This window comes from Panthera uncia, assembly GCF_023721935.1.
Source record: "Panthera uncia isolate 11264 chromosome D3 unlocalized genomic scaffold, Puncia_PCG_1.0 HiC_scaffold_8, whole genome shotgun sequence".
Taxonomy (NCBI): Eukaryota; Metazoa; Chordata; class Mammalia; order Carnivora; family Felidae; genus Panthera; species Panthera uncia.
Genome location: NW_026057586.1, coordinates 12,990,734 through 13,015,528, shown reverse-complemented (window position 1 = coordinate 13,015,528; position 24,795 = coordinate 12,990,734). Strand labels below are relative to the sequence as shown.

At 40.4% G+C, this 24,795-nt stretch overlaps 1 protein-coding gene across 2 annotated transcripts in view; it reads left to right on the top strand.

The window, feature by feature from the left end:
• Positions 1 to 24,377, top strand: part of SERPINB11 (serpin family B member 11) — a 74,340-nt gene extending 49,963 nt beyond the window's left edge. The window contains exons 1-8 of one of the 2 annotated variants that reach the window (XM_049619716.1): positions 821 to 974; positions 5,776 to 5,960; positions 7,014 to 7,073; positions 8,253 to 8,381; positions 11,193 to 11,310; positions 19,936 to 20,078; positions 20,993 to 21,148; positions 23,249 to 24,377. In XM_049619716.1, the coding sequence (XP_049475673.1) occupies positions 5,793 to 5,960; positions 7,014 to 7,073; positions 8,253 to 8,381; positions 11,193 to 11,310; positions 19,936 to 20,078; positions 20,993 to 21,148; positions 23,249 to 23,653 (1,179 nt within the window). In that variant the 5' untranslated portion in view covers positions 821 to 974; positions 5,776 to 5,792 and the 3' untranslated portion in view covers positions 23,654 to 24,377. Of the gene's footprint in view, positions 1 to 820; positions 975 to 5,775; positions 5,961 to 7,013; positions 7,074 to 8,252; positions 8,382 to 11,192; positions 11,311 to 19,935; positions 20,079 to 20,992; positions 21,149 to 23,248 lie in introns of those variants that run through there. The other variant, XM_049619715.1, reaches the window with a different exon arrangement.
• The last annotated feature ends 418 nt before the right edge of the window (positions 24,378 to 24,795 follow it).

Sequence of the window (24,795 nt, the reverse complement as noted above, 5' to 3'; positions counted from 1 at the left end):
CCATCATAGTTTAAGTGTGGACAGTGGTATTCCCCCGGAGAGGCTGGGCTCTGGATCACACGGGCAAGAATAGCCTCTGGGAAGCTAGGCTTGTCTCTTGGCGCTGATTCTCGACTACTGCACAGCCCCCCCCCCTTTTTTTTTTGTCTCTAGCTTTGATCTCTACCCCTAATTTGTAATCTTTCTTGCATGGTGCTGAATCATACCTCTGAACTCAGTTTAGGTAGAGGTGGCTTGTTGTTCCTACCAAGCTTTTAAACTGAAACCACAGAGTAAGTCCTGCTTGAGCTCATTCTTATGTCCTTTATATGGGACAGGAATTACCTGCCAGCAGATTGCAGAAGCTTCGCACAAAAACATCTACTCCGCGCAACAGAGCTCAGAAAATCTCGGGATGAATGGGCCTCAGGCCAGGAAGCAGCCATGATGGCTGGAATCTTTCTGCCACAGCCGAGAGCTTTCTTTTTGAATTGCTCTGTGCTGTGCACACGGAAACAGCAGTCTTTGGAATTTTGAACACGGCCCTGCCCACTTGGATATGTTCCAGGTACTCCTTTTAGAAAGACAGCTTATTTTCTCGAATAGAGATTAGGCTTGCAAATGTTTCCTCCTTAGCAGGGCAGAAGGCGGGTAAGCACTGCACACTTCTCCAGAAAGCACTGGCCGTCCTGAGAGTCTCCTAGATGCAAGGCAGCTCCGGGTGGCCTCTAGAGGGACTTCCTTCCCAGGGCTGTGCTTTCTGCCAGGCGGATGTGGAGCTGAATCACTAAGGACACAATGGAAAGGGAGGGGCAAAAAGTGAAGGCTTTATATTTCCTCGTCAGGGACACAGCTCCAATCTCACCTGCCAAATTGTCCGCTTCACCCGGGAAAGCAGCAAAGGTAAAGAGAAGTATTTCTGTGCTTCAGTGTTTCAGCTGCGCTTGTTGCCAGACCCGAACAGATAAGAGCAGTAAAACAGGACGATTGGACAGGTGTGTAATGAGCCACACGAGGGCGAAGATTATTCTTTGAGCGTGCCTTTTGCTGATCCCTTGATGAGTACATTATCATGCTTGTTAATACATTAACGTGGATGGTGTGCATTTTTAAAATCCTGGAGGCAGGCTGACTTAATTTCCAACCTCTGATTTGTTTAGCAAAACAGAACTCTGTTGATACTTTCTACTTACCAATAACCCTTATCCAGAACGGAGCTGGTTACACATGGCCGTGGCCTCTGTGTAGCAAAACTCTTCTTGGTTCTTTAGAAGATCTTAACTGCACTGGACTGGCCTTATCAATAACTTGATGTCCTGGGAAGAATGCCTTCCAGTGCTGTGTCCTCTTTCAGTACTTTATTGCCAACATCCCCCTCTAAGACATGTCCTCTCTTCGCGTTTCCTGAATAGTTTTTTATTTTTTTCCTAGAAATCCCCCTTCTTAACCTAGAAGGGCTGCAGTTTCCGGCATCTTTTTCTTGGTTTTCTCCCATGGCAGCCTCCAGGTGACCTATTCCTTTTGCTTGGGAGGGGTTTTTTCAGTCTAAAAGCAGGCAGGACGATATACTACAAGGAATTTTCTGCAATTCCTTCCTTCTTTGGGAGCTCAATTCAAAGTCCTTCTACTTCTAGGGGCACGTCAGCTCTCCCTCATCTCCTGGGTGGAACCTTCTCTGGGGTCTGTGCATCTTTGGTAGGATTCTTTGTGCCTTGGGACTTCTGTCCCTCATGGCATCCTCTTTTCGGCAACTGACTGCATAATATTAATTAGACCAGAAACTGTAAACTGTTTATAATGTTGACTTCTCTAATATGTGTTGGTGATTGGGTGGTTGTGCAAGACACTGATAATTTCACCGGTAGATTTTCCCTGCCCTCAAAGAACGCTAAATCTAGTGAGGAAGTTACTCAGTTAACAAGAATCGGCGAATTCATCCACATATTTGCGTCTCAGTGTTTTCCAAAGACAATTACTCAGATGTAGGGGAAATTGTCAGTCAAGGTTACTGCATAAAATCTATTGAGTTTAAGATTAGTATGGACACTCTGTTGTACTAAGAAGAGTGAGGCCTTGGAAAGTGAATGATGAAAATAGAGATCTTAAGAGCTAGGTTAACGATAGTGAAAACTCTATCTTGCAAATAGACATGCCAAATGCCAAAGTTCGTGAATTAATTAGAATTATGTATTCCCAGTAATTGTTGAAAAACCTAAGCCTAATGTTTCTCTTCTTGGTATTGTGAACCAAATGCTTGGAGAGCTAGAAGATCTCACTGTGAAGTGAGGCAAATAATACTATATTTAGTAACCGTTCGTGAACAGATTAAGCCTATTAATGCCTTATATCTTGGACAACATGTCTTAATTTTTCTGGTAAGATGCTGTCCTTATCAATTAGGGATAATAGTCACAGTGCCACAAAAGTAAAATCATGTTACCTCAAATAAAAGCTTATCTGAATGTGTCCAGTGGCAAGTGGAATGAGCATAGGTTTCAGAAGACGTGGACTTGCATTCATGTCATGGCCACCCCACGTATGCCATGTGAATTTCTCAACCCCTCACCGCCTTGTCTGCAAAACTGGGGTAACCCAACCCATCCTGTACGACTTAAACTCTGAATAACGTATGCAGTGCTTGGCATGTACATGGAGCCTGTGATGCAGTCCTTTCCTTTGTGAAGAGATCTCACACGGGAGCATCGGGGGGTCTGTGTGAGGATGCCCATCGCAGCACTGCTGGTGACGACGTGAGGAGGAGGCCGTCTGGGCGTCTGTCACTGGGGAATGGATTGGCAAAATGCAAAGGCACAAAAGCACAGTACTTGCAAGTAACAGATGATGTTTCCAGAGTGACACGGATGAGTCTTCAAAAAGTACTCGGTGAAAAAGAAATTACTTGATATAAGCTCATTTATGAAAATGAAAAGCTACATAAAGAAACAAATATTTTTTAAGGACACATGTAGGTATAAGAATATGCTTTAAACGAATGATAAGTGTTGTCTACGGGGATGGAGGAGAAAGAAAATGAATTGGGTTGAAGTCAGTTAGCCAAGAAGAGAATTATGGTCCAATGATGGCTGTGCCAAGAACTGAGGGGTGTGATTACTTCTGCTTTCTATGCTTGTGGTTGAAAAAAGAGAAAGAAACCAACAGATTAGTAATATAAAAGTAGGTGGCTCATACAGGTGGTCTATCAGTATATTCCAGACTCTTTTGGTAGGTGCCCCCATAACTGTAGGGCTACTGTTCACTCTAATATGTAGGCAGGTTTTTAATAATGACAATATGATGATGTAGATGTAAGAAGAATAAATTTACATTCACTTATAAATCTGAAATCTGAAATTTCATTCTAGAACCTGATTCCATTAGCTAACCCCATTTACCGAAACGCAGAAGGCAGTATAAAGAGCATCTGCCTCGGACATGCCTCATTATTGGACCAAAACTGGTTTCATTATTAAGGTAGTGAAATAAAGAGCTTTCAAGCTCTATCCATGTCGCTCTGGAATAACAACAATAATATTGTTATTATTAGACCAGCTACAGAGAGCTGTATTAAAACTAACTTGAAGAACAGTATCCTGTTAAAGGCACATGCTAGTATTTTCATTAAATAAGATTAGCAAAACCCTTGTGTTCTACCTTTAGAAAAAATTGTCCAAAGCAAAGAAAAATGCAGTCCAGGCTTGTTATAATATAACTGCTAGGCTCTATTATACTATCTTGGGTGGTCTGATGATTCGAATACATAGCACTTAGTCCTTAATGATTATTTTAGGACAACCAGTTTTAATTACAGGGATGTGTCATCACCATTTTTGCCATATAAATTTGGTGGGTCATTATTTTGAAAGTCTACAAGCGACACGTTTCCTTTCAGCTGTCTCTGCCCGAGAAGCGCTGAGCTGTGCACCCTCCTCCCAGCCCCAGTTCTGAGGCATTCACCTTCAGCTTAGCTTCCTTTGGCTCTAAAGGCACAGAGAAGTATGTTTTAGTGAGAGGTATGACACGAATGCCTACATCAGTAGCCAACAGAGTCACGCCCCAGAGAACACACTTCCAGTGAGCTCAACTCAGATATGTACTGAAAACAAGGCAGGTTAGTAACTAAAATAAACATACCCGGGTGGAGGCAGTGGACTGGTCACCTGTCATAATAGCCTACAGAATATAGGCCTAGACTTGAATTCTACAAGAGTGCGAAGCTGTAATCTAGAAGATGAGAGGAAGAAGAACAAAGTAGTTGTAGATCGCTGGGGAACTAAATAAGGGAGAAAGATGCAGCTGTGCTAGAAATGTGTGAATGTGAGGCAGGTGGGCTAATGGGTCCTAGCGGACAAGGGTGTAGGAAGAAATGCCTGGGGAGGCTGGGGTGCTTTTTGTCGCAAGTAACAGAAGACTCAACCAAAATGAGTTAAAATATAAGGAAACATCATCCTACATGATGAGAAATCCCAAGGTAGGACAGATCCAGGGTGGATTAATCCATCCACTTAATGGTGCATCAGCAAGGACTCAGGTTCCGTCCACCTTTCCTCTCCGACGTCTGGCTTATCCTCTTGGGCTGGCTACATCCCGGTCACACAGTCGCTGCTGTGATAGTAGTCACATGAAGACAAAACAAGAGGAAGAAGAGGGATGTCTTCCTCTTGTGAGTCTCTCTCTCTCTCTCTCTCTCTTTTTTTTATCAGAGGGAAGCCTCTTCTAGAAGCCCAGCAATGACCTTTTGTCCTTATTGGCAAGAATCACGGCACCTTCTGATCGTTAAAATTTTATTTGTTTCCCCCCAAACTTGACTGAGCAATAACTGCCGAATATAATAGTATATATTTAAAAGGTACAATGTGATGATTTCATATTCATAAACACCATGGAATGATTCCCAGGATCACATCCAACCCCTGACACAGTTAACTTTCTGTGTGTGTGCGCACGAATGCTTAAGATCTACTCTCAGCAACTTTCAACTAACTATATGATACTGTATTATTAACTAGAGTCACCATGCTGTACATTGGATCCTCAGAATATAACTCAAAGTTGGTACCCAATTAGTCACTGTTGCAGGAGACAGAATTACCTCACTTGGCTTAGGCCAGTCAAGGCTGGCCCCTGGGGTATGGAGATCCTGAAGCCTTCTCTGAAGTGCATGGTTACATGAAAGTGGATTCATGAAATCTGTGTCCTCTCAGCACAGAGGAAGGGAAGGGGAGGGGAGGGGCGGGAAGGGAAGGGGAAGGGAAGGGGAGGGGGAAGGGGAAGGGGAAGGGGAAGGGGAAGGGAAGGGAAGGGAAGGGAAGGATGAGCAGCAGGTAGTTAATGTTTTTACAGTGCTATCTGGGGAGAACTTGAAGGTATCTGGAAAGAGAAAAGTGTTCTCCTGTGAGGCTGTGAAGGTGTGCAGTCTAGTGGTAAAGCAACTTGTTTGGCTGAACTTGTGTAGCTAGAGAATTTCTCTGTACAAATTCCAGGATGAGGAGGATCTTGTAGCATTGACATTAAGAGCACGAAGACCTAATTCCTTCTGTTCTTCTGCCGCAGAACAATTACTTTTAAATGTTCACAAATGAGAGTGAGACAGCTTTGAACCACTGGTTGAAAGGAACACTAAATCTTCTATTCATTAGTGATTTCTATTCATTAGTGACTTCTATTCATTAGTATGTAATTTTTCACGAAGCAGTGTGCTCAGACTCATAAATTCATGAAATTTAATAACCGAACTCTATGTGTTACCTGTACTTCCAAGTAATATTCTGAGATTTTTTTCCCTCCATGTGTTCTCAGGTAGTGCTTGGCATAAAATGGATCCTCTCAGCACAGCAAACGTTGACTTTTGCCTTGATGTGTTCAAAGAGCTGAACAGGCACAACGTAGGAGAAAACATCTTCTTTTCACCACTGAGTCTGCTTTATGCTCTAAGTATGGTTCTCCTTGGGGCCAGAGGAAACAGTGCAGGGCAGATGGAGAAGGTATGGAACACAGTAGAGATTTCCACAGACCTTTCACGTGTTCTGTGCACCCGTCTGGGTCAGCCAGATACACGCATCTTGATACCAAGGAAATTCTGCCATCTTGTGACTGAAGAAACACATTTGGGAAAATCATATTTCTTAGAATAATGGTTAAATGATGCAATACTTATAGTGCAAATAACACAATAAACGCAACACAGTCTCTTCCTTCCCATTGGTGTTCCCATGCATACCCTTCTGTAGTTTACTTTTGGAGTTCACTTTTTTTCAGTGATTTAAATATGACAGAGAACACATGTGTGATACTATTCTTGCCCTCCAGGATTGCAACCAATAGAAAAACTTAATAACACTTTAAAAGCTCTCAAGTGTAAAAAAAATAATTCATTAGTACATTTGACGTTCACAACAGCCCTATGTGGTAGGTAGGGATTATTATCCCTATTTTGCACGTGGGGAAACAGAAAGACTAAGAGAAAAGGGGTGACTTTTCTGGTTACAAAGGCTGATACGTAGTGATTTTTCCATTATATGTATTTTTGGTCGCTATGGAAAGTCTAGATGAATATCACTTAACAACTCTTTGGATACTTATACATCATATTATTGTTTGTCCTTTATTTCTTTCCTCCATATTTTGATGCACTTTCATGATTTTCTTGGCTTAAAGTAGATATTGTAAAGGGACACCATGTGATGTTTTACATGACCCTAGAGGGTCACTGTCATAGTGAAGGGCCTGAGAACAGTAGGAGGGGGCAGAGGAGCCTCATTACTGTCTGGAGACGGACAGACAGTTGTCAGGGAACCTCTCTCTTGATCTCGGTTTCCCTACGTGAATGGGGATAATAGCATCTACTTACGAAGCTCTTACGAGGATTCGGTAAGATATGCCAAAGCTTAGTTCGGTACCCGGAAGATGACATCACTAAATGTTAGCTGTTATCATTGGTCATTTTCTGAAATGGAAAAACAGTAACTTGTAAATATTCACATTTATAGACTGTATGTTGCTTTTGATATCAATTGACTCCTCTTTTTCCTTCCTAGGTGCTTCACTTTAATCGTATTGCAGAATCCTTAAAACCAGAGTTCAAGGCCTCAGCTAAGGTATGATAGTATCACTACTGAGCTATCAAATGCTCTTCAACATAAGAGCACCAAGGACTAATAGTGCAGGGGTTGAGTGGCAGAGCCTCTCTTTGGCCCCTAAAGGACCCAGAAGCATTGTCTCCGTTGGTCAAGTCCTTTAGTCTTCCTGGTAATTGCTACAGCCTATACAGTTAACATAATGAAAATAATTACAGTATTAAAGTCCCCCAGCTTTTATCATATGTCTTATTGTTATTCTTGCTCAAGCTTTCTGTTCTTTCATGGACTGTGCCGTAAATCTCAACATGAGACTGAGTCTGCCAGCCTCATCTGTGAGGGAGTAGATTGTTGCAGTGGGGTCACTGAGAGAGGACCCATTGCCTTATAGTTAGACCCCAGGAAAACGGGGCCTGATGTTGCCCAGCCCACACTGCCTGGGACTGTGATTCCCACTTCTCTCTAGTAGGAGAATTCCTGTTAACATCAAAATTAGAACTCACACGTGATATGGTTATGTGTTTGATTGTGATTGATTCAGAAAACACATAAATACATACAGGTTCAAAAAATACTTGCTTCACAGAACCCAACTTGTTGTGAGGAGATTAAAGCACGTCCGTAGTTTGGGAAACTTTGCTTCAGGGAATGTGGGTAGACCCCAATAATGTCCTTGAGTGCAGATGCCTCAAAGCCGTATGTCTAACAGAATTGCTCCTGGGAATGGGTTGGATGGGTGAGTGAGATCAGTTCAGCAAAGGGCTAAAGTGTTTGGTTCCATGGTCACACAGAAAATGGAGACGTTGGAAGGAGCGTGACAGAGATGATTCTATAGGTACAGGGACAGCAGCAAAACTTGGATCGTCACCCTAAAGACCCCACTAGGATCTCTTTATGAAAACTTGTGCTTTTGGATTTAACCATAGGGGCCAACAAGTGCTTGTGTGTTTTGCAATAGCTTACAGTTCTGCACACAACTTGTGACTAAGGTCACAGAGTGCTGAGATTGTTGTGCTGGAGGAAATCTAGAGAAGGAACATGCTTTAAACTCCCCAACTCTTTGCTTGTTAGTATTCCCTACCCTTTTATTCAGAGGCAAACACCTTGCTGTCTACTTACTGTTTCCACATTATTTATAACCCTCCAATGGCAAGAAATCAAGCAACTTAACACTCCATCCTTTGTTTATTGGTGCTTCAGTGCAGCCAAGCTGGAAGGATTCATTCAGCGTTTGGAGTCTTATTCTCTCAAATTAACCAGCCAGACTCTAACTATACCCTCAGCATGGCCAACAGACTCTACGGGACAAAGGCGATGATGTTCCATCAGGTAAGTCCGTCTGGAATGGTGACCCACAGCTGTCTTGGCATCCTCTAGTTTCAAAGCATAAAATAAGGGAAGAGTGAGAAGAGCCACATGGCATTCATCTGTAAGAGATTAAATTTTGAGCTGACTTAGAGTTTCAGTGAAATGGTTTTATCAAAATCCCATTTAAAGTTGTGAAATATCACATAACAATTTTATTTTTGCAAAAACCACCAAAGTTGTCCAAGAAGCAAGGTCAGGGATGAAGCACAAAACAAAGTAGTTAAGAATTCTCTTGTGGATCACGAAAAAGCAAAATACGTTTCTCGCCCCTTCTTCAGAGGTCTTTAATGGCAGAGTACTAAGAATCAATGGGAAGCATACCGGACTGGGAGCCAAGAGATGTGAATTCTGTTCCCTGTGAGACACATGACTTTGGGAAAGTCACCTTTATCTTTAAAATGAGAGAATTAGACTTAAATCCCTTTTAGCTTCAAGATTCTAACACTATTTATAACATTTCCCAACAGCAGTGTAATATGTAGTTTTATTGAGTGTTTACCATGTGCCGTTTACTTAATACGTTGTAGGTCTTATCACATTAACTGCTACATAGTCCTAATATAAGTACAAAATTGCCATTAATTCTACAATTGTGAGGCGGATTCTGAAAAGTCAAGTTGACAAAGGTAGCCGAGATAATTAAGTGGCAAAGCCTGAGTGTGACCCCTATCCAAATCTATCTTCCTGTTTTAATTGCTGTGTTATCCTGATGTGATTAAGGTGAAATGCTAGCCTCAGTGACATAGCTTTTATTTGACCAGTTTTATTTAAATGCTGGCTCGGGGAAGCAGAATGAAGTCCTGAATTTCTAATGTTCTCCTCTAGTCTGGTAATGTAGTCTGTGTCTTAACAGTTGATTGTCAGAATTTTTGCAACTTGGGGTGGTCCATCCTGGGGTGTGGACCTGTTTTAGAAGTGTTGTTTCCTACTGTCCTAAAAGCTTACAGTGACTCTTTTATGGAGTGCCTGCTGATGTGGTAGGGATTAGCAGTCATGGTCCCTAAAGTTGGAATACTCTCTCTCCCGCCCTGTGTCTTCCCCAAACAGTGATCTGGACATAGGTAGTAGAGAAATGTTGATTTGGGATAATGACGAATGCATCTGTTCCTAAAATGTGAAGCTCCTCATTAGTGTCGTGCAGATTGTCATGATCTGTATCGTGCATGAGATATTATTATCCCAGGATTCTGTCTGGAAAAACTTTCATCTCATGGATTAAGGACAATCACTTAAGCATGTTCTAGCCACAGTTGGACCAGCTCAGGACAAGAGTCATCCCAAGGCCCAGAGTTTGCTCTTAGCAAGCTTTCCTTTTGTTCTATAATGGTTTTGGCATAAGAGAACCCAGTCAAGCAAATGGCAAGCCACACCCCAGGCAGCCACTTTCATACCTGCCATATTTCTAAGTCTTGTATCATCCTGCTCAGTTCATGGTGGGGCCTTGGGTCCTGCTATGGACATACCATAGAGGTATGTCCCCAAGGTCTCAAGAATGGAACAGCAGGCAATTTCATTTGAGTCGATGTAGATTTGACTGCTGCCTTGGCAGTGAGGCAGTGGAAAGTTCCCAGTTCTAGAAATCAAGGGCCATGCATGGGTGGTAATCAGTGGTGGGTCCAGAATGTCATATTGGGGCCAGCTTGGGAACTTGGTTAAAAGAGAGGGCTAGGTTCTTTATACTGATTTTGCACACTGTTTTTACTTGGATTACTAGTATAGGTGAGTAAAATAGTGAATTCCTTAAGTTATTTTTGTTCACATTTTACGTAAAGTTGAAAAAATGTCAATTATGTCCACCGGAGAATATTATTACCATTTTAATTATAGTGGCTTTTAGGGAGGTTGATACAAATACCACGGGGAGACCAAACCCTCTGTTAGGCCTCCAACAAGCAAAATGTAATCACTCCGGTCCTGAATCACTTCGTCACTCTAGTCCTCAGTTTTCTCATCTAGAACGTAGGGCAGTGACTCCCATTTGTCTGTTTGAGAGGACAGAGCAGTGAGAGTAAATTGTAACTTGCCATTTTGCTTTGAGCATTTTAGAACAAAGAATGCCAATGATAGGGCAGAAGAGGCAACCAAACACTTCTGAACATTCCTTTTGGAAAGCTGTTTGATTTGTTTAAATCCATTTGCTTTATTAAGAATAAGTATACATGGGGGTGTCTGGGTGGCTCAGTCGGTTGAGCGTCCCACTTCGGCTCAGGTCATGATCTCACGGCTCGTGAGTTCGAGCCCCGTGTCAGGCTTCGTGCTGACAGCTCAGAACCTGGAGCCTGCTTCAGATTCTGTGTCCCTCTCTCTCTCTGCCCCACCGCTGCTTGTGCTCTGTCTCTCTCTGTCTTTCAGAAATGAATAAACATAAAAAAAAAATTAAAGAATAAGTATACATGGATTCGGCTTCCTTTCAGACATATAAACACGAGCTGCTTTTGTCTCTGTGTTGCGATTTTATTTTACTTATTTTTTTTTTAAGTTTCATTTTTTTTTATTTTGAGAGAGAGTGTGCACGAGCAGAGGAGGGATGGAGAGAGAGGGAGAGAGAGAATCCCAAGCAGGCTCCATGCTGTCAGCTCAGAGCCCAAGACTTGGGGGTCAAACTCATGAACCATGAGATCATGACCTGAGCCAAAATCAAGAGTTGGATGCTTAACCGACTGAGCCACCCAGGTACCCCTCTGTGTTGTGATTTTTAGAACACATAGAGCTGTAGGCTTTTGCTTCCCTTCTACTATTTTTGTGTTGTGCTATTGTCCTTTCTTTTTACAGCAATATCTAAACTGTTCTGAGAAACTGTATCAAACCACGCCGCAAACTGTTGATTTTGAACGGTCTCCAGAAGAAACGAGGAAAACTATTAATGCTTGGGTTGAAAGTAAAACTAATGGTAAGAATAAGTCCCACGGGTGTCTTCAAACTTTAATTGCACTGTTTTGATAAACTCCCTGAGTCAGTGCTAACAAGGAAGCTGGGTGACCTCCAGGACCTAACATAGATCAACAATGGAGGACAAGAAGGGAGTATTTTGGAATATTCTTTACAATCATTTGTCCTGATTGTGAGCTAAGCCAGGTGATTCTGAGAATGAGAAGAACAGTATTTCTACTTTATAGAAGTGTTGTACATTCTGCAATTAAATTTAATTAAATTGAAATCCACCTTTCGTGATTTTAAAATCAATCTTGCAGTTGTCAAATACTTCTTTAAAAAATGGCAGATTAAATATTTAGATTTAAAGATGTGTTCATTTCATTATTTAAAAACATCTAGTTAAGGAAATATTTAAATAAAAAAGAGAGAGAATAATATAGTGAATCCTTATTTACCTCTCAGCTGCAAGATTTATTACTTAAGGCCAATTCTCTATCTGTACTCTCACTCTTCTCTCACTGCCTCTTCCATGACAAAGCCCAGATATCTTTTTTCAGGTTGTGTCTCTCAAAAATATAAATTATTTAAAAGAAAATACCACTGCACCATTATTACATATAGGAAGTTAAAAATAACCGTTTATATTAACAAATATGCAGCGAGTTTTTGTATTCCCCCCAATTGTCTCGCTTTTGTGTGAATCAGGACTCAGGTAACATTTATACATTGCAGTTGGTCAGTATGTTTCTTACGTCTGGATTTTAATTTAATTTAATTTAATTTTATTTTATTTTATTTTATTTTGAGAGAGTGCAAGTGGGGGAAGTTTGGGGGAGCAGAGCGAGAGAGAGAGAGAGAGAGAGAGAGAATGAATCTTAATCTCCATGCTCAGTGGGGTAGATGATGTGGGGCTTGATCCTAAGACCCTGGGGTCATGACCTGAGCTGAAATCAAGAGTCAGATGCTTAACTGACTGGGCCACCCAGGTGCCCCTTATCTTGATTTTTAAAATAATTTTTTTGACTGAAATATATATATATATGTGTGTGTGTATATGTATGTGTATATATATATATATATATATATATTTACAGAAATATATACAGTATATGTTTGCTGTTCAATGAATTATCACAAAGCAGAAATTATCACAAAAGCAAATGCCCTCAGGTAACCCCCTTCTACCTTTAGCAGGTCAGAGAAATAAAACATTAGTTACTAGGAAGGGCACACTCCAAGGCCACTCTCGTGTTTCCTCCCAGAAACGAACCCACCCTATTGCCAAACATTAAGATTTCTCTGACTCCTTTTACTATATATTAGTTCTGCCTATTTTTAAATTTCATGTTAACTGGAATCATAAAGCATGTGCTTACAGTTTTTTAAGCTCAACATTTTGTGAGATTCATCCCTGTGACTACATGTTGCATGGTTTGCTCATTTTCATTGATGTCTATCTTTGTTCTCTGAAAATACCTAAATATATTTATCCAGTCTACTGAGTCTTAATGAACACTCGGAACATTTTTAGTTTGGGTCTATTATGAACAGCACTGCTATCAGCATTTTGATTCACTTCTTTTGGTACATATACTGTATGTGATTTTGTTGGATGGATACCTGGAAATGAAATTGCTGACCATATAAGGTATGTGTGTATTTAATTTTAATAGATACAAAACAGTTTTCTTTTTTTTAAATTTGTTTTAACGTTTTTATTTATTTTTGAGACAGAGAGAGACAGAGCATGAACAGGGGAGGAGCAGAGAGAGAGGGAGACATAGAATCTGAAACGGGCTCCAGGCTCTGAGCTGTCAGCACAGAGCCCAACGGGGGGCTCGAACTCACGGACGGTGAGATCATGACCTGAGCCGAAGTCGGACGCTCAACCGACTGAGCCACCCAGGCGCCCCCAAAACAATTTTCTAAAGTGGTTTACCAGTGCACTTGCCCAAGCAATGAATGAGAGTTTTATTTGTTCCTCAACTTTGCCAACACCTGTGAGTCTTATTAACTTTAGCCATTGTAGGGAGTTTAGTTTTAATTTGCATTTCCTTTTTGAATTATATCATTGAACATTTTTATACACTTCATATCTTCCTTTGTAAAGTGCCTGTTTAAATATTTTGTCCATACATCAGGATGATTTGTCTGGTTTTTTTCTTACACATTTTTAGGGAATTCTTTGCATATACTGAATATGTATGTTGCAAGTAATTTCTACCATTTTGTATCGTGTCTTTTCCTTCCCTTAATGGTGCCTTTGATGAATAGAAGTTCTCAATTTCAAAGGAGCAAAATTTATCAATCTTTTCTTTTATAGTCAGTACCTTGGCATACTTTTAAATAAATCTTTTGCCTACTCCTACCTCATGAAAATATTTTTATGCTGTCTGCTAGAAGCTTTACTGTTTCACTACAGTCAAGATTCATTTAAAAGTTCATTCCACTCCACATGGACATCTACCTCACATACCACTGTTTATTGGGAAAAGGTTCCTGTCACCATGACACTCCAACGTACATTTTCTCATAAGCCGGATGATCATATCTGTGAGTCTGTTTCTGGGTTCTTCAGTGGGCTCCATTTGTCTATTTATTTATTCTCATGAAAACACCACAATTATAGTAGCTTCATAATATGTCTTGATAGCTGGAAGTCTAAGTCCATTGTTGATCCTCTCCAAAGAGCCTTGATTTAACTTGATCTTTTGCATTACACATACATTTTATTTATTTTCATTTGAGTATAGTTGATGCACGCTGGTAACATTAGTTGCAAGTGTACAACATAGTGATTCAGTCTATACGTTATGCTGTGCTCACCGCAGGTGTAGCTCCATCTGTCCCAACACATCACTATTACAGTATCCCGGACTATGTTTCTTAGGCTGTGGTTTTTGTTCCCTTGACTTACTCATTCTATAACTGGAAGCCAGTATCTCCCTTTCCTCTTCACCCATTCTGGCCAACCCCCAACCCCCTCCCCTCTGGCAATTATTACTTTGTTCTTTGTATTTATAGGTCTGATTCTGCTCTTTGTTTATTCATTTTTTTAAGTTTACTTATTTATTTTGAGACAGAGAGAGAGAGAGAGAGAGAGAGAGAGAGAAAACGAGCACAAGCAAGCAAGGGAGGGGCAGAGAGAGAGGTAGAGAGAGAATCCCAAACAGCTCCACACTGTCAGTGCAGAGCCTGATGCGGGGCTTGAACCCATGAACGGTGAGATCATGACCTGAGCTGAACCACCCAGATGCCCCCATTGTTGTTTTTCTTATGCAGTCATAAAGAAGGATGAGATCATGCCATGTGAGACAACATGGATGGATCTAGAGGGTATTATGCTAAGTGAAATAAGTCAGCCTGAGAGCAGATGCCATATGATTTCACTCATAAGTGGAATCCATGTACATTTTAAAATCAACTTGTCAATTTTTGTCAATATTCTAGTTGAAATTTTAGTTGGAGTGATATAGAGTCTATAGAGTTGGAGAAGAACAGGCATCTTTATAATATTCAGCTTCCAATCCACTTCCACGAAGTTTATCTCTATTTAGGTCCCCTTTAATGTCTTTCATTAACATTTTGTATTTTTCTATGTTAATGTCTTGTGACAAATGGTTTTCAGATATTTGAGGTGTTTACTGAATTTTTACTAGTATCAGTTATTCCAAATTTTATTTGTTGTTGATGTAGGAGCATATAACTGGCTGTCATATATTAAGATTGCTGAGTTCTCATAACTCTAGTTTACTCTTATATTATTTTAGATTTTCTATAAATACAGTCATTTCCTCTTTAGCCTTCCTTGCTGCTTTTCTTTTCTTATTGGCTAGGACTTTCCACTGAATAGAGGTACTGATATTGGGCATCCTTACGTTGTGTCTTGTTTCTGGATTTATATCTTGTTTCTGAATGGTTTTGATAATATGTATTTAAGCATAATGTTTGTTGCTGTATTTTTATGAATGCATTTTTTCAGATTAAAGAAGTTTCTATTTCTGGTTTACTAAGAATTTTAGGCATAGATACTAACCATATCATATTGAAGCCTTCTCTGTATCTATTTAGCTATGATTTTTCTTCTTTAGTATACTAATTTAGGGAACTACATTGATTTTTAATGTTAAACCAACCTTTTTGTCCTAGGATCAACAAAACATGATCATGGTATGTTATGGTTTTTGCATATCACCAGATTTGATTTCCTGATATTTTCTTTAGAGGTTTTGCACCTGTGTTCATGAAAGAATTTGACCTTAGTTTTTATTTATTCAAATATTCTTGTCAGTTCAGGTATCCAGGTTATACTCACTTCATGAAACCAGTTGGCAGTGTTTCTCCCCTTTTTCTAATTTCCAAAAGAGAGTTTATGCAAGATTGGTGTGAATTTTTCTCCTTCAAATATTTGGAAGAATTCACGCCAATCTTACATAAACAATCTTACATAAATTTCAAGGTGAGCCCTCTGTGCCTGGTGTTTTCTATGTGGGAAGATTTTGATTAGAGATTTGATTCCTCTAATAAATAGAGACCTACTTATATTTTCTGTTTCTTCTTGTGTACGTTTTTGAGTTTTTTTCTCAAGGGACAGCCATTTTATCTGAATTTTCAAATGTATTAGCATAAAATTGCTCATAATAAAGTTGTATTACCTTCTTAATGTCTTTTGGTTATATAATGTTTTCTCTTTTTTTATTTCTGGAAACATGAATTGTGCATTTTTTCTTTTTTCCTAATTAGACTTGGTATGGATTGGTAATTTTTTAGTCTTTTCAAAGAATCAACTTGTGTGTTCCCTATTGTAGTTTTTTTATTACATGAATATTTATGATTATCATTTATTTCCTTCTTTTTACTATCTTGGTATTAAATTACTACTCTTTCTGTAATTTTCTTGAGATGAACAGTTGATTTTCAGACATTCTTTTAATATATGCATTTAAGACAATTGCTTTCCCTCTAGGTATGACTTTAACTCCATCTCACAATTTTTCATTGTATTTCCATTATCATTCAGTTCAAAATATTCTCTGATTTTCTTTTTTTTTTAATGTTTTATTTTTAGAGAGAGAGAGAGAGAGAGTGTGTGCGTGCATGCGCACACGTGAGCGGGGAAGGGCAGAGAGAGAGGGGGATAACGGGTTTGAAGTGGAATCCGTCCACACTGGAGGCAGAGAGACTGATGTGGGACTCAAACTCATGACCTGAGCCAAAGTTGGATGCTCAATCAACTGAGCCACCCAGGGGCCTCAAAATATTTTCTAATTTTCATTGAGATTTCTTCTCTGACTCAGGGGTTATTTAAAAGTGGAAATTTTCTGGTTTTTTAGTTACTGATTTTTAGCTCAGTTCTGTTGTAATCAGAGAACATAATAATCAATTGTTTGCAATTTATTGAGACTTTTGAGGTAAAACATATTTTAATTTTGGTAAAATTTTCATGTGCACTTAAAAATAATGTGTATTCTTTAGTTACTGGGTGAGATTTTTTAATTTTATCGGTTAGGCTGACTTTGTTATTTGTGATGTCTGTGTTTGAGTGTCTTTGCTTCTTTCTTGACTGCTTTTTATCATCATTTACTGAGAAAAGCTGTATTAAAATCTTGCACTATGATTGTGGATTTTTACGTTTCTCCTTTTAGTTACGTCCAATTTTGCCGCACATATTTTGAGGCTGCGTTTTTAAGTGCATAGGTATTTAAATTGCCATACATTCTCAGTGGATTGCTCCTTGTGTTATTCTGAAACATCTCTCCCACCTTGCCAGCTCCTGAACTTCAATTATTTTTTCACTAGCACTGAGACACTGAGAAAAGTAGTTCTTAAATTCTTGGTCTTCAGTTTCTGTCATGTTTTTCCTTATCGAGGCTTGGGGAAACTTTTGAAACTTCACTATACCTTGAGGAAAAAATTATTCAGAAGTCCCTGTTGAGCTCATCTGTTTGTGTTTCTCCTGCCTATGAGATCTTTACCCCTTCAGCGTTGACTGCCTGGCTTCCTTTAGCTCTAATTTTTTAAAAATACTTTTTTTAAAAACATTTATTTCTTTAAAAAAATTTTTTTAATGTTTATTTATTTTTGAAGGAGAGAGAGACAGAGCACAAGTTGGGGGGTGGGAGTAGAGTGAGAGGGAGACACAGAATCCACAGCAGGTTCCAGCCTCCGAACTGTCAGCACAGAGCCCGATGCAGGGCTCAAACTCACAGACCGCGAGATCATGACCTGAGCTGAATGAAGTCGGACGCTCAACTGACTGAGCCACCCAGGCGCCCCATGCAGTATTCCAATTCTTCCATTCCTTCTTTATAATCTGGATTATGAGAAACTTCTCATAAAATATTTGGTTATTCTAAGTACAGTTGATATGAGGAAAACAAAAAAAAAGGATGCCAGATTCCTTCTCTTCAATACCAGTTTTTGAGCCAACGTTTACTCCCTCTGAGCATCCTCGAAGACAGTCAATGAGTTTTTTCCCAAAGATTTTTTTAAATGTTTTTTTACTTATTTTGAGAGAGAGCGAGAGCGAGCTGAGCAGGGGAGGGGCAGAGAGAAAGGGAGAGAGAGAATCCCAAGCAGGGATTCAGTCAGCATAGAGCCCAACGCAGGGCTCGATTCCATGAACTCAGAGATCATGACCTGAGCCAAAATCAAGAGTCGGACGCTTAACCAGCTGAGCCACCCAGGTGCCCCGTTTTCTTTTTAAAGTATCATTATGAATTCATAAATTTAAACATTTTGAGATGTTTCCATTTATTGTCTCCTTTTAGTCAGGGGTCCCATCTTTATATTGGCTCCTAAGTCCTTTTGACCCTACTCTTGTGGAATTTGATGGCTTCTTTGCTTTCTGATTTTACCAGATGTTCCAGACTCCTGTCCTGCTGATGACCTAGAATTACTTCTCGCGGGAATCCTGGATCATTCTCATGAGAAATGATATTAGAGACCATAGCCTGGGTACAAGCGTTCCCATTGATACTGGCATGGTCATTGTTTAAGGCCTTCTCAGTGAATATATTTTTTAGATGAAATACAGCATAATTTCTTACTGATACGACCAATTCAAATTCCGGTTCAAAGGATTTTTACTTAACAGCCCTCCCTTTTTTACATCTATTTCCCTTTTATCTTGTGTCAAAAATCCCAGATTCCAATGTCACCAATATTATTGCAAAATTGCATCATCCAACAATACACACAGTCTCCAAATAACAATACTAATAAAATATAACAGTAGCTTAAGATGTTGTTTGGAGTTCTTTTTGTCCTTGGGTCTATCCCACTAGAGATGCACAAAGTACCATACTGAAATCCCCGTCTGTGTGGTTACGCCATCAACTCATTGTACTGGTAGTCTCTGAGGTTTATGAATGTAGGCAATCATATTCCTTGGTACAGGAGAAATAAAGCTTATTAAGTAATAAAATTAGGATGAAATAACATCAAAGTATTAAATTAAAGCTAATTGCATTTATGAAGAACATGTCAGTAGAACAAAATAAATACTTCTCTGAGCCTGAAGACTGCCCCTAACATATTTGTATCTCACTATTTCACTTATCAGTGAAGTGTCAACAATATTTTGTTGATGGGTGGACTGATGGGTGTTATTCAAGTTTAGTAATAGGTGACAAGATTAAAATATGCATTTATTCAGTTCTTTGTGTTAAGTTAGAAAATGCTTGGAAAGGTCTACATATTTTCAGATCTGTTAATTTACGTAGAACAGTAGTGGAAAAATTAAGCTTAGAGTCTGATGTTCCAGATATCCTTATGTTTCCTATTGCTAGCTTGTATTGAATTAAGGTTTTGTAAATTGCAGTGTAGCAGGGTGCACCAAGGGGGCTTGGTGTTCAATTTGAACAGTATATTAACAAAGCAGTAAACATCTTGTATGTTTTTTATAAATTCTGATTTTTAGATATGTATTTACTTTAAGTGTTGGTATATACTTGTGATACACGAATTTCTAGTACATTGTAAGAATCAGTGAATCTTTTGAATGCTTAACCTATTTGGATGTGGTGAAGTGCTGGTAAGTATGAAGCCTGATAACTATTAAAGGGAAGCCATAAGAAATTATTAAAGATTTTCTAAATAAGCAGTAATGTATAGGAAGGCATTGGATATGACTAGGTATCAGACAAGTGAATCATTAGCTAATATACTAGCTACTCTCCAGATGCCATCTTCTGATTAGAAATAACAAAGCATTCAATCCTGTGATATAAACTTCATTTGACAAGGACAGCCTCCATGGCCAGGAGATAAAAGGGTTCTTCTGGTGTCTCAAATTTATAACTAGCCTTAAAAAGGAAATGGTTCCAGGGCTGCCTGGGTGACTCAGTCGGTTTGAGCGTCTGACTTTGGCTCAGGTCATATCTCACAGTTTGCAGGTTTGAGCTCCACATCGGGCTCCGCACTGACAGCTCAGAGCCTGGAGCCTGCTTCAGATTCTGTGTCTCCCTCTCTCTCTGCCCGTCTCCTGATCGCGCTCTGTCTCTCCCTCAAAAGCAAATAAACATTAAAAAAAATTAAGAAATGGTTCCAGATTTCTAGTGAATGTTCAACTCTCTGTTATCAATAAACCCAAGTTCTAATCCAAATATATTATCTTTTTTTTTTAAATTATTATTATAAGGAAAAGTCACAAACCTCTTTGGAAAGGGCACAATTGATCCTTCTTGTGTAATGGTCCTGGTGAACGCCATATATTTCAAAGGACAATGGCAAAATAAGTTTCAGGAAAGAGAGACAATTAAAACCCCTTTTCTGCTAAGTGGGGTAAGTATTTTGTTTTCAGACTGATGATAAATTCTGGAGAATGTTAAGGCCAATTTAGAAAGTTTCAGTGAAGACACTGGTCTAGGTTTCTTTCTTTTTTTAAAATGTTTATTATTTATTTACTTATTTATTTGGGCGGGGGTAGAGAGAGACAGAGCGTGAATGGGGGGAAGGCAGAGAGAGAGAGGGAGACACAGAATCCAAGGCAGGCTCCAGGCTCCGAGCTGTCAGCACAGAGCCTGATGTGGGGCTCGAACTCACGAACTGCGAGATCACAACCTTAGCCGAAGTTGGACACTTAACCGAGTGAGTCACCTAGACGCCCCTCCATAGGTTTCTTTAATTGTGTTTTCTGTGAATTTTACTTTCATTTTTCCACACGAAGTGCCAGTAATCTTTCTCATGGGGCCCGTACTGGAGCCTTTGGACACTGGCACCCCTCTCGCAGATAAGAGAGCCTCTTCCCGTAGCCATGCATTCTGTCCACGTATGCTGGGGTTGCTTTCTCAGCACAACACAGCTCTCCGTATTACTTTTCTGCTAGAGAGCCTCCAATTGGATTAGCAAAGAAAATGATCCTATGATGTCATTTTTCCACATAAATCATCTTAGGTGGTAACGCTAGCTTCGTTTTGAATGCGTCTCAAGCTAATATATAAAAGATATTTTATATGTAGATGACTGTATATAGTATTTGAACTAGACAGGCTCTAACAATGACTTATTTTAAAATAAAAAATTCATAACCTTTGCAAAGGAAAGTAATAAAGGGTGTCCTTTATTGGTTTTATTTTACCCACGCCTTTAGTGTTAATGCAAATATTCGTGTTTTGCAAAAACATCAGCATACGTACATGTGCATGCAAATATGTGACTGTTGTACCTAATGAGAACCCCCCCCCCTTTTTTAATAGGGTAAAAGCGTACTTGTGGAAATGATGTATCAAACGGGAACTTATAAATTAGCCTTCATAAAGGAGCCGCGGATGCAAATTCTGGAGCTGCCCTACGTGAACCACAAACTAAGCATGATTGTTCTGCTTCCCGCGGGCACGGCCAGCCTGGAACAGGTGAAGTTAGAAAATGCTAATGTGAAGAGGAAACACGTGCACGTGTGTGTGATGCTAGTGTGGTCAGTCCCTAATTCAGTCACACGCTGGGTTCAGCGGTAGGCCGCAGGGGCTGTGAGAGGAAGGGGGACCCTGGGCCCTGCCTTCGGGACCATGCATTCCAGGGGGAATAATCTATTGTTCCATAAAAGAGGGCACAAGGAGGCAAAAGTGCCATCTTGTACTAATACATGCACCTGCTGCTTACTTGACATTTGGGAAGCATCTTTCTCTAGTGATGGATTTGTAATGCCGGTTAGGGTCTTAGTACACAGCAATCTGATTAAGCCACCTTCCACTCGGGAGCAGTTTTTCCAACCCAGTTATAACATGCTTTCGTGAGGCAACCACTCTTTTTTAGCATCCTGCTATTGTAGGGGAAATGAGTGCCACAGCCATTGAGAAAGGTCATGGTGGTGGCAGGGGTTTGGGTCAAAGCCCCCCTCTCTGGCTGCAGCCAAAACTGCCTAGCACAGAAGCAGGCAAGCCACTGACATGAAGTGAGTGCACCTCCCCAGCCTTGCTGGAACTCTCCAGTGCTCTGCAGGAATGACAAAGAGGAAGCTGACGTACATGCACGGACGGGATGGTCCCAGTCAGAGGTTTCTAAGGCAGGGAGCGCCTGCTTGAGGTTAAACAATGTGGCACGGGCGGGTGGGGCCTAGGGAAGGCTTCTTGAAGCACCTGGGTTGGGATGTGTGTGTGTGGACCTCTAGGAAGCGAAGCATGGCTGTGGCCAGGAGAACAGGTGTGATACTGGCATGGCCGATTCAGAGGGGCTCAGACCTCTGGGCACCTGTTGTGGACTGCCAGGGAAGATATTTGGAGGCAGATAGCATTTTGGAAGCAGTGTAGAAGTGGTCTTTATTAGCTTGTGATGCATTCATTTATCTATTCGTTTAGCCATTCATACACCAAACATTGTTTATGCTGAGAATTCTAGTGGGTTCTGGAACATAGAACATAGACGTAGTGGGTTCTGAAACATAGACAAATGTGTGGTTCCAACACACAGTTATAAGTAGCATGTAACAAGTGCCATGATTCTCTGCCGGAAGTCCTGTGGGAGTAGAGAGAGTAGACAATGAGGGGATCTGGAAGGCTCCTGGTAGAGTAACCTTGATGTCTCACAGGTGGAGGGGTAGAAGATGAATAGGTGAACAAGGGTACCCTGGGGTTCCAACTAGAGCAAAATGCTCATGAAAATGCCCTAGAGATATGAGACCAGTAAGACAGATTTGCATCATGGTAACTCGGATTAGGGCAGAAAAGGACAAAAGGAAAAGATAGTTTATGTCTGATTGTATATTGTCAGGATGGAGAGAAGGTGACAAAAAGTTTTCAACTCTTGTTGTGGGATGATGGGCTTTGGCCTGCTGGTCTTGGAGCTGTGGGGAGGACTGGCTGGAGGGATCACATGCCCAAGGGGAGCGGTTTGAAGGGCTTACACGGAATGATGGCACTGGGTGGGGGGATGAGAAGGGGCCTGGTAGGCTGCATGGCTGAGCGGAGGTGTGGAAGGTGTGTAGAACCTCAGTTCTTCGGGACTTCGGGAGTAGTCACATAGCAGAGGCAGTGAGGGCAAGGGCAAAGTCAGGAGGGAAGCCAGGTGTAATGAGGGGTTCCTGGCATCACAGAAGTCAAGTGAGCAACAAATTTGTAATAGAGGGTGTGATTTAATGTTTCGGAGTTGAGAACCAAATCAAGAAATGGTGACTTCATCCAGGAAACACAAGGACTTCAGAGGCAAGAGAGGGAGTTTAGATGAAGTCTGCATCTGAGGGAGTTAAGGCAGAAGACTGTAGGATACACGTTTGGGGCGTTTACTTATGAAACATCGATGAAAAGTAGACAATAGAATGGGGAAGATGTGGCTGAATGCAACATTCTTTGTGTTTTTTGTTTTTTTGTTTTTTCCCAGATAGGACTTGAGCATATTTTCAAGGTACAAAAGAAAACAATACATGAAATCATTCACACTGAGAATTATAAAACGAATGGCATTTAATGCCACAGGCACGTGTTTGGCTTACATGGGCTCATCTGTGTTTTGTCTCTTAGATAGAGAAACAGCTGAACATGAAGACGTTTTACGAGTGGACCAGCTCTGCTAACATGATAGAGAGGGAAGTTGAAGTCCATATCCCCAGGTTCAAACTTGAAATGAAGTATGAGCTAAATGCTTTGCTAAACTCCCTTGGGATGACAGATATCTTCAACGAAATCAAAGCTGATCTCTCTGGAATATCACCAGCCAAAGGCCTGCATTTATCAAAGGTCATCCACAAGTCATATGTGGATGTCAATGAAGAGGGCACCGAGGCAGCAGCAGCTACTGGGGACAGCTTCGTTGTAAAAAGACTCCCCATCCGAGCTCAGTTCATGGCGAACCACCCTTTCCTGTTTTTCATAAGGCACATCCCTACCAACATGATCGTCTTCTGTGGCAAGCTTGCCTCTCCCTAAACAAGTGGGGCTGAGGGGGGCTCAGGGTCACAGAAGAGGTACAGGGACAAACCCATGACTAAAAGTAGCTCATCCCTTACACACCTCTGTGCCTTACTTTGCTCATCAGCAAAATGGGTCTAGGATCTCTCTCAACTTATACCTTGAATTGGTGAACCCTAAAATTATGGAAATCATGGAAGAAGATACATTTACAAAAAAAGCTTCTCTGGTTCTCTTATCTTTGGGGCCTCATTTAAGTGCTATCTGGGTGACATGATCAAGTCAATGAGAACAGTTTTCAAGGGTTAGATTTACTTGACTTGTATGTATCCGTGATCTCTTGAACAAGTGACCAATCTACCTTCAGAAAACTAAATTAAGGGCTTCAGCTTTGGTTGGATTTTTAAATATAGTTTTCCTTGCATGTGTAGACATAACATCATGAATTTTAGTTCAAAATTCTGTATTCATTATAATAAATATATAAAATGCCTTCAGTTCTGTGAAGATTTTTAATATACTCCAGTAATTAAATGACTTACCAAAGGAGATTGAAGAAGGAGGAGTCTAAATCAACATTTTCGTGGAATTTTTGGCCAAATGTTTTCAAGCCCTAAATTGGATAACTGATTTTTCTTTTTGCCTCCCTCCCTTCCTTTATTCTTTCCATTTTTCCTTCATTTTTCTCTTTCCCTCTCTCCTCTCTCTCCTTCCTTCCTACCTTCTTCCCTCCCTCTCTCTTTTTTTTCAATAATGCAATGAATAAAAATTCAGAACAGCAAAAACAGAAATCAATCAGGAGATTTTTATTTAAAAGATAACCTTTTTAAAAAAAGAAATCCTCCTTAATTTCTACTCAAGATAACATGAAGTGATAATCAGATAATGATGGCCATGATACGTTTACTGCCTTTTCAGTGCCCTCTTCATAAATGCTTCCTACCAGAACTCTCTCAGAGATGTGAACAAAGCATAGGGGCCCTTCTGTTCTCTCTTCCATAACCCAATCTTAGAAGGGGCAGTCCATAACAGGCCACTGCTTCCCCCCTAAGGTGATGGGACACCCTCTTTTTCTACTGACAGTGGTGGCAGCCAGTGATGGCTTTTTTTCCCCATCAGGGCACTGAAGGATGGGCTATCCTAATGATCCTTTATAAGCC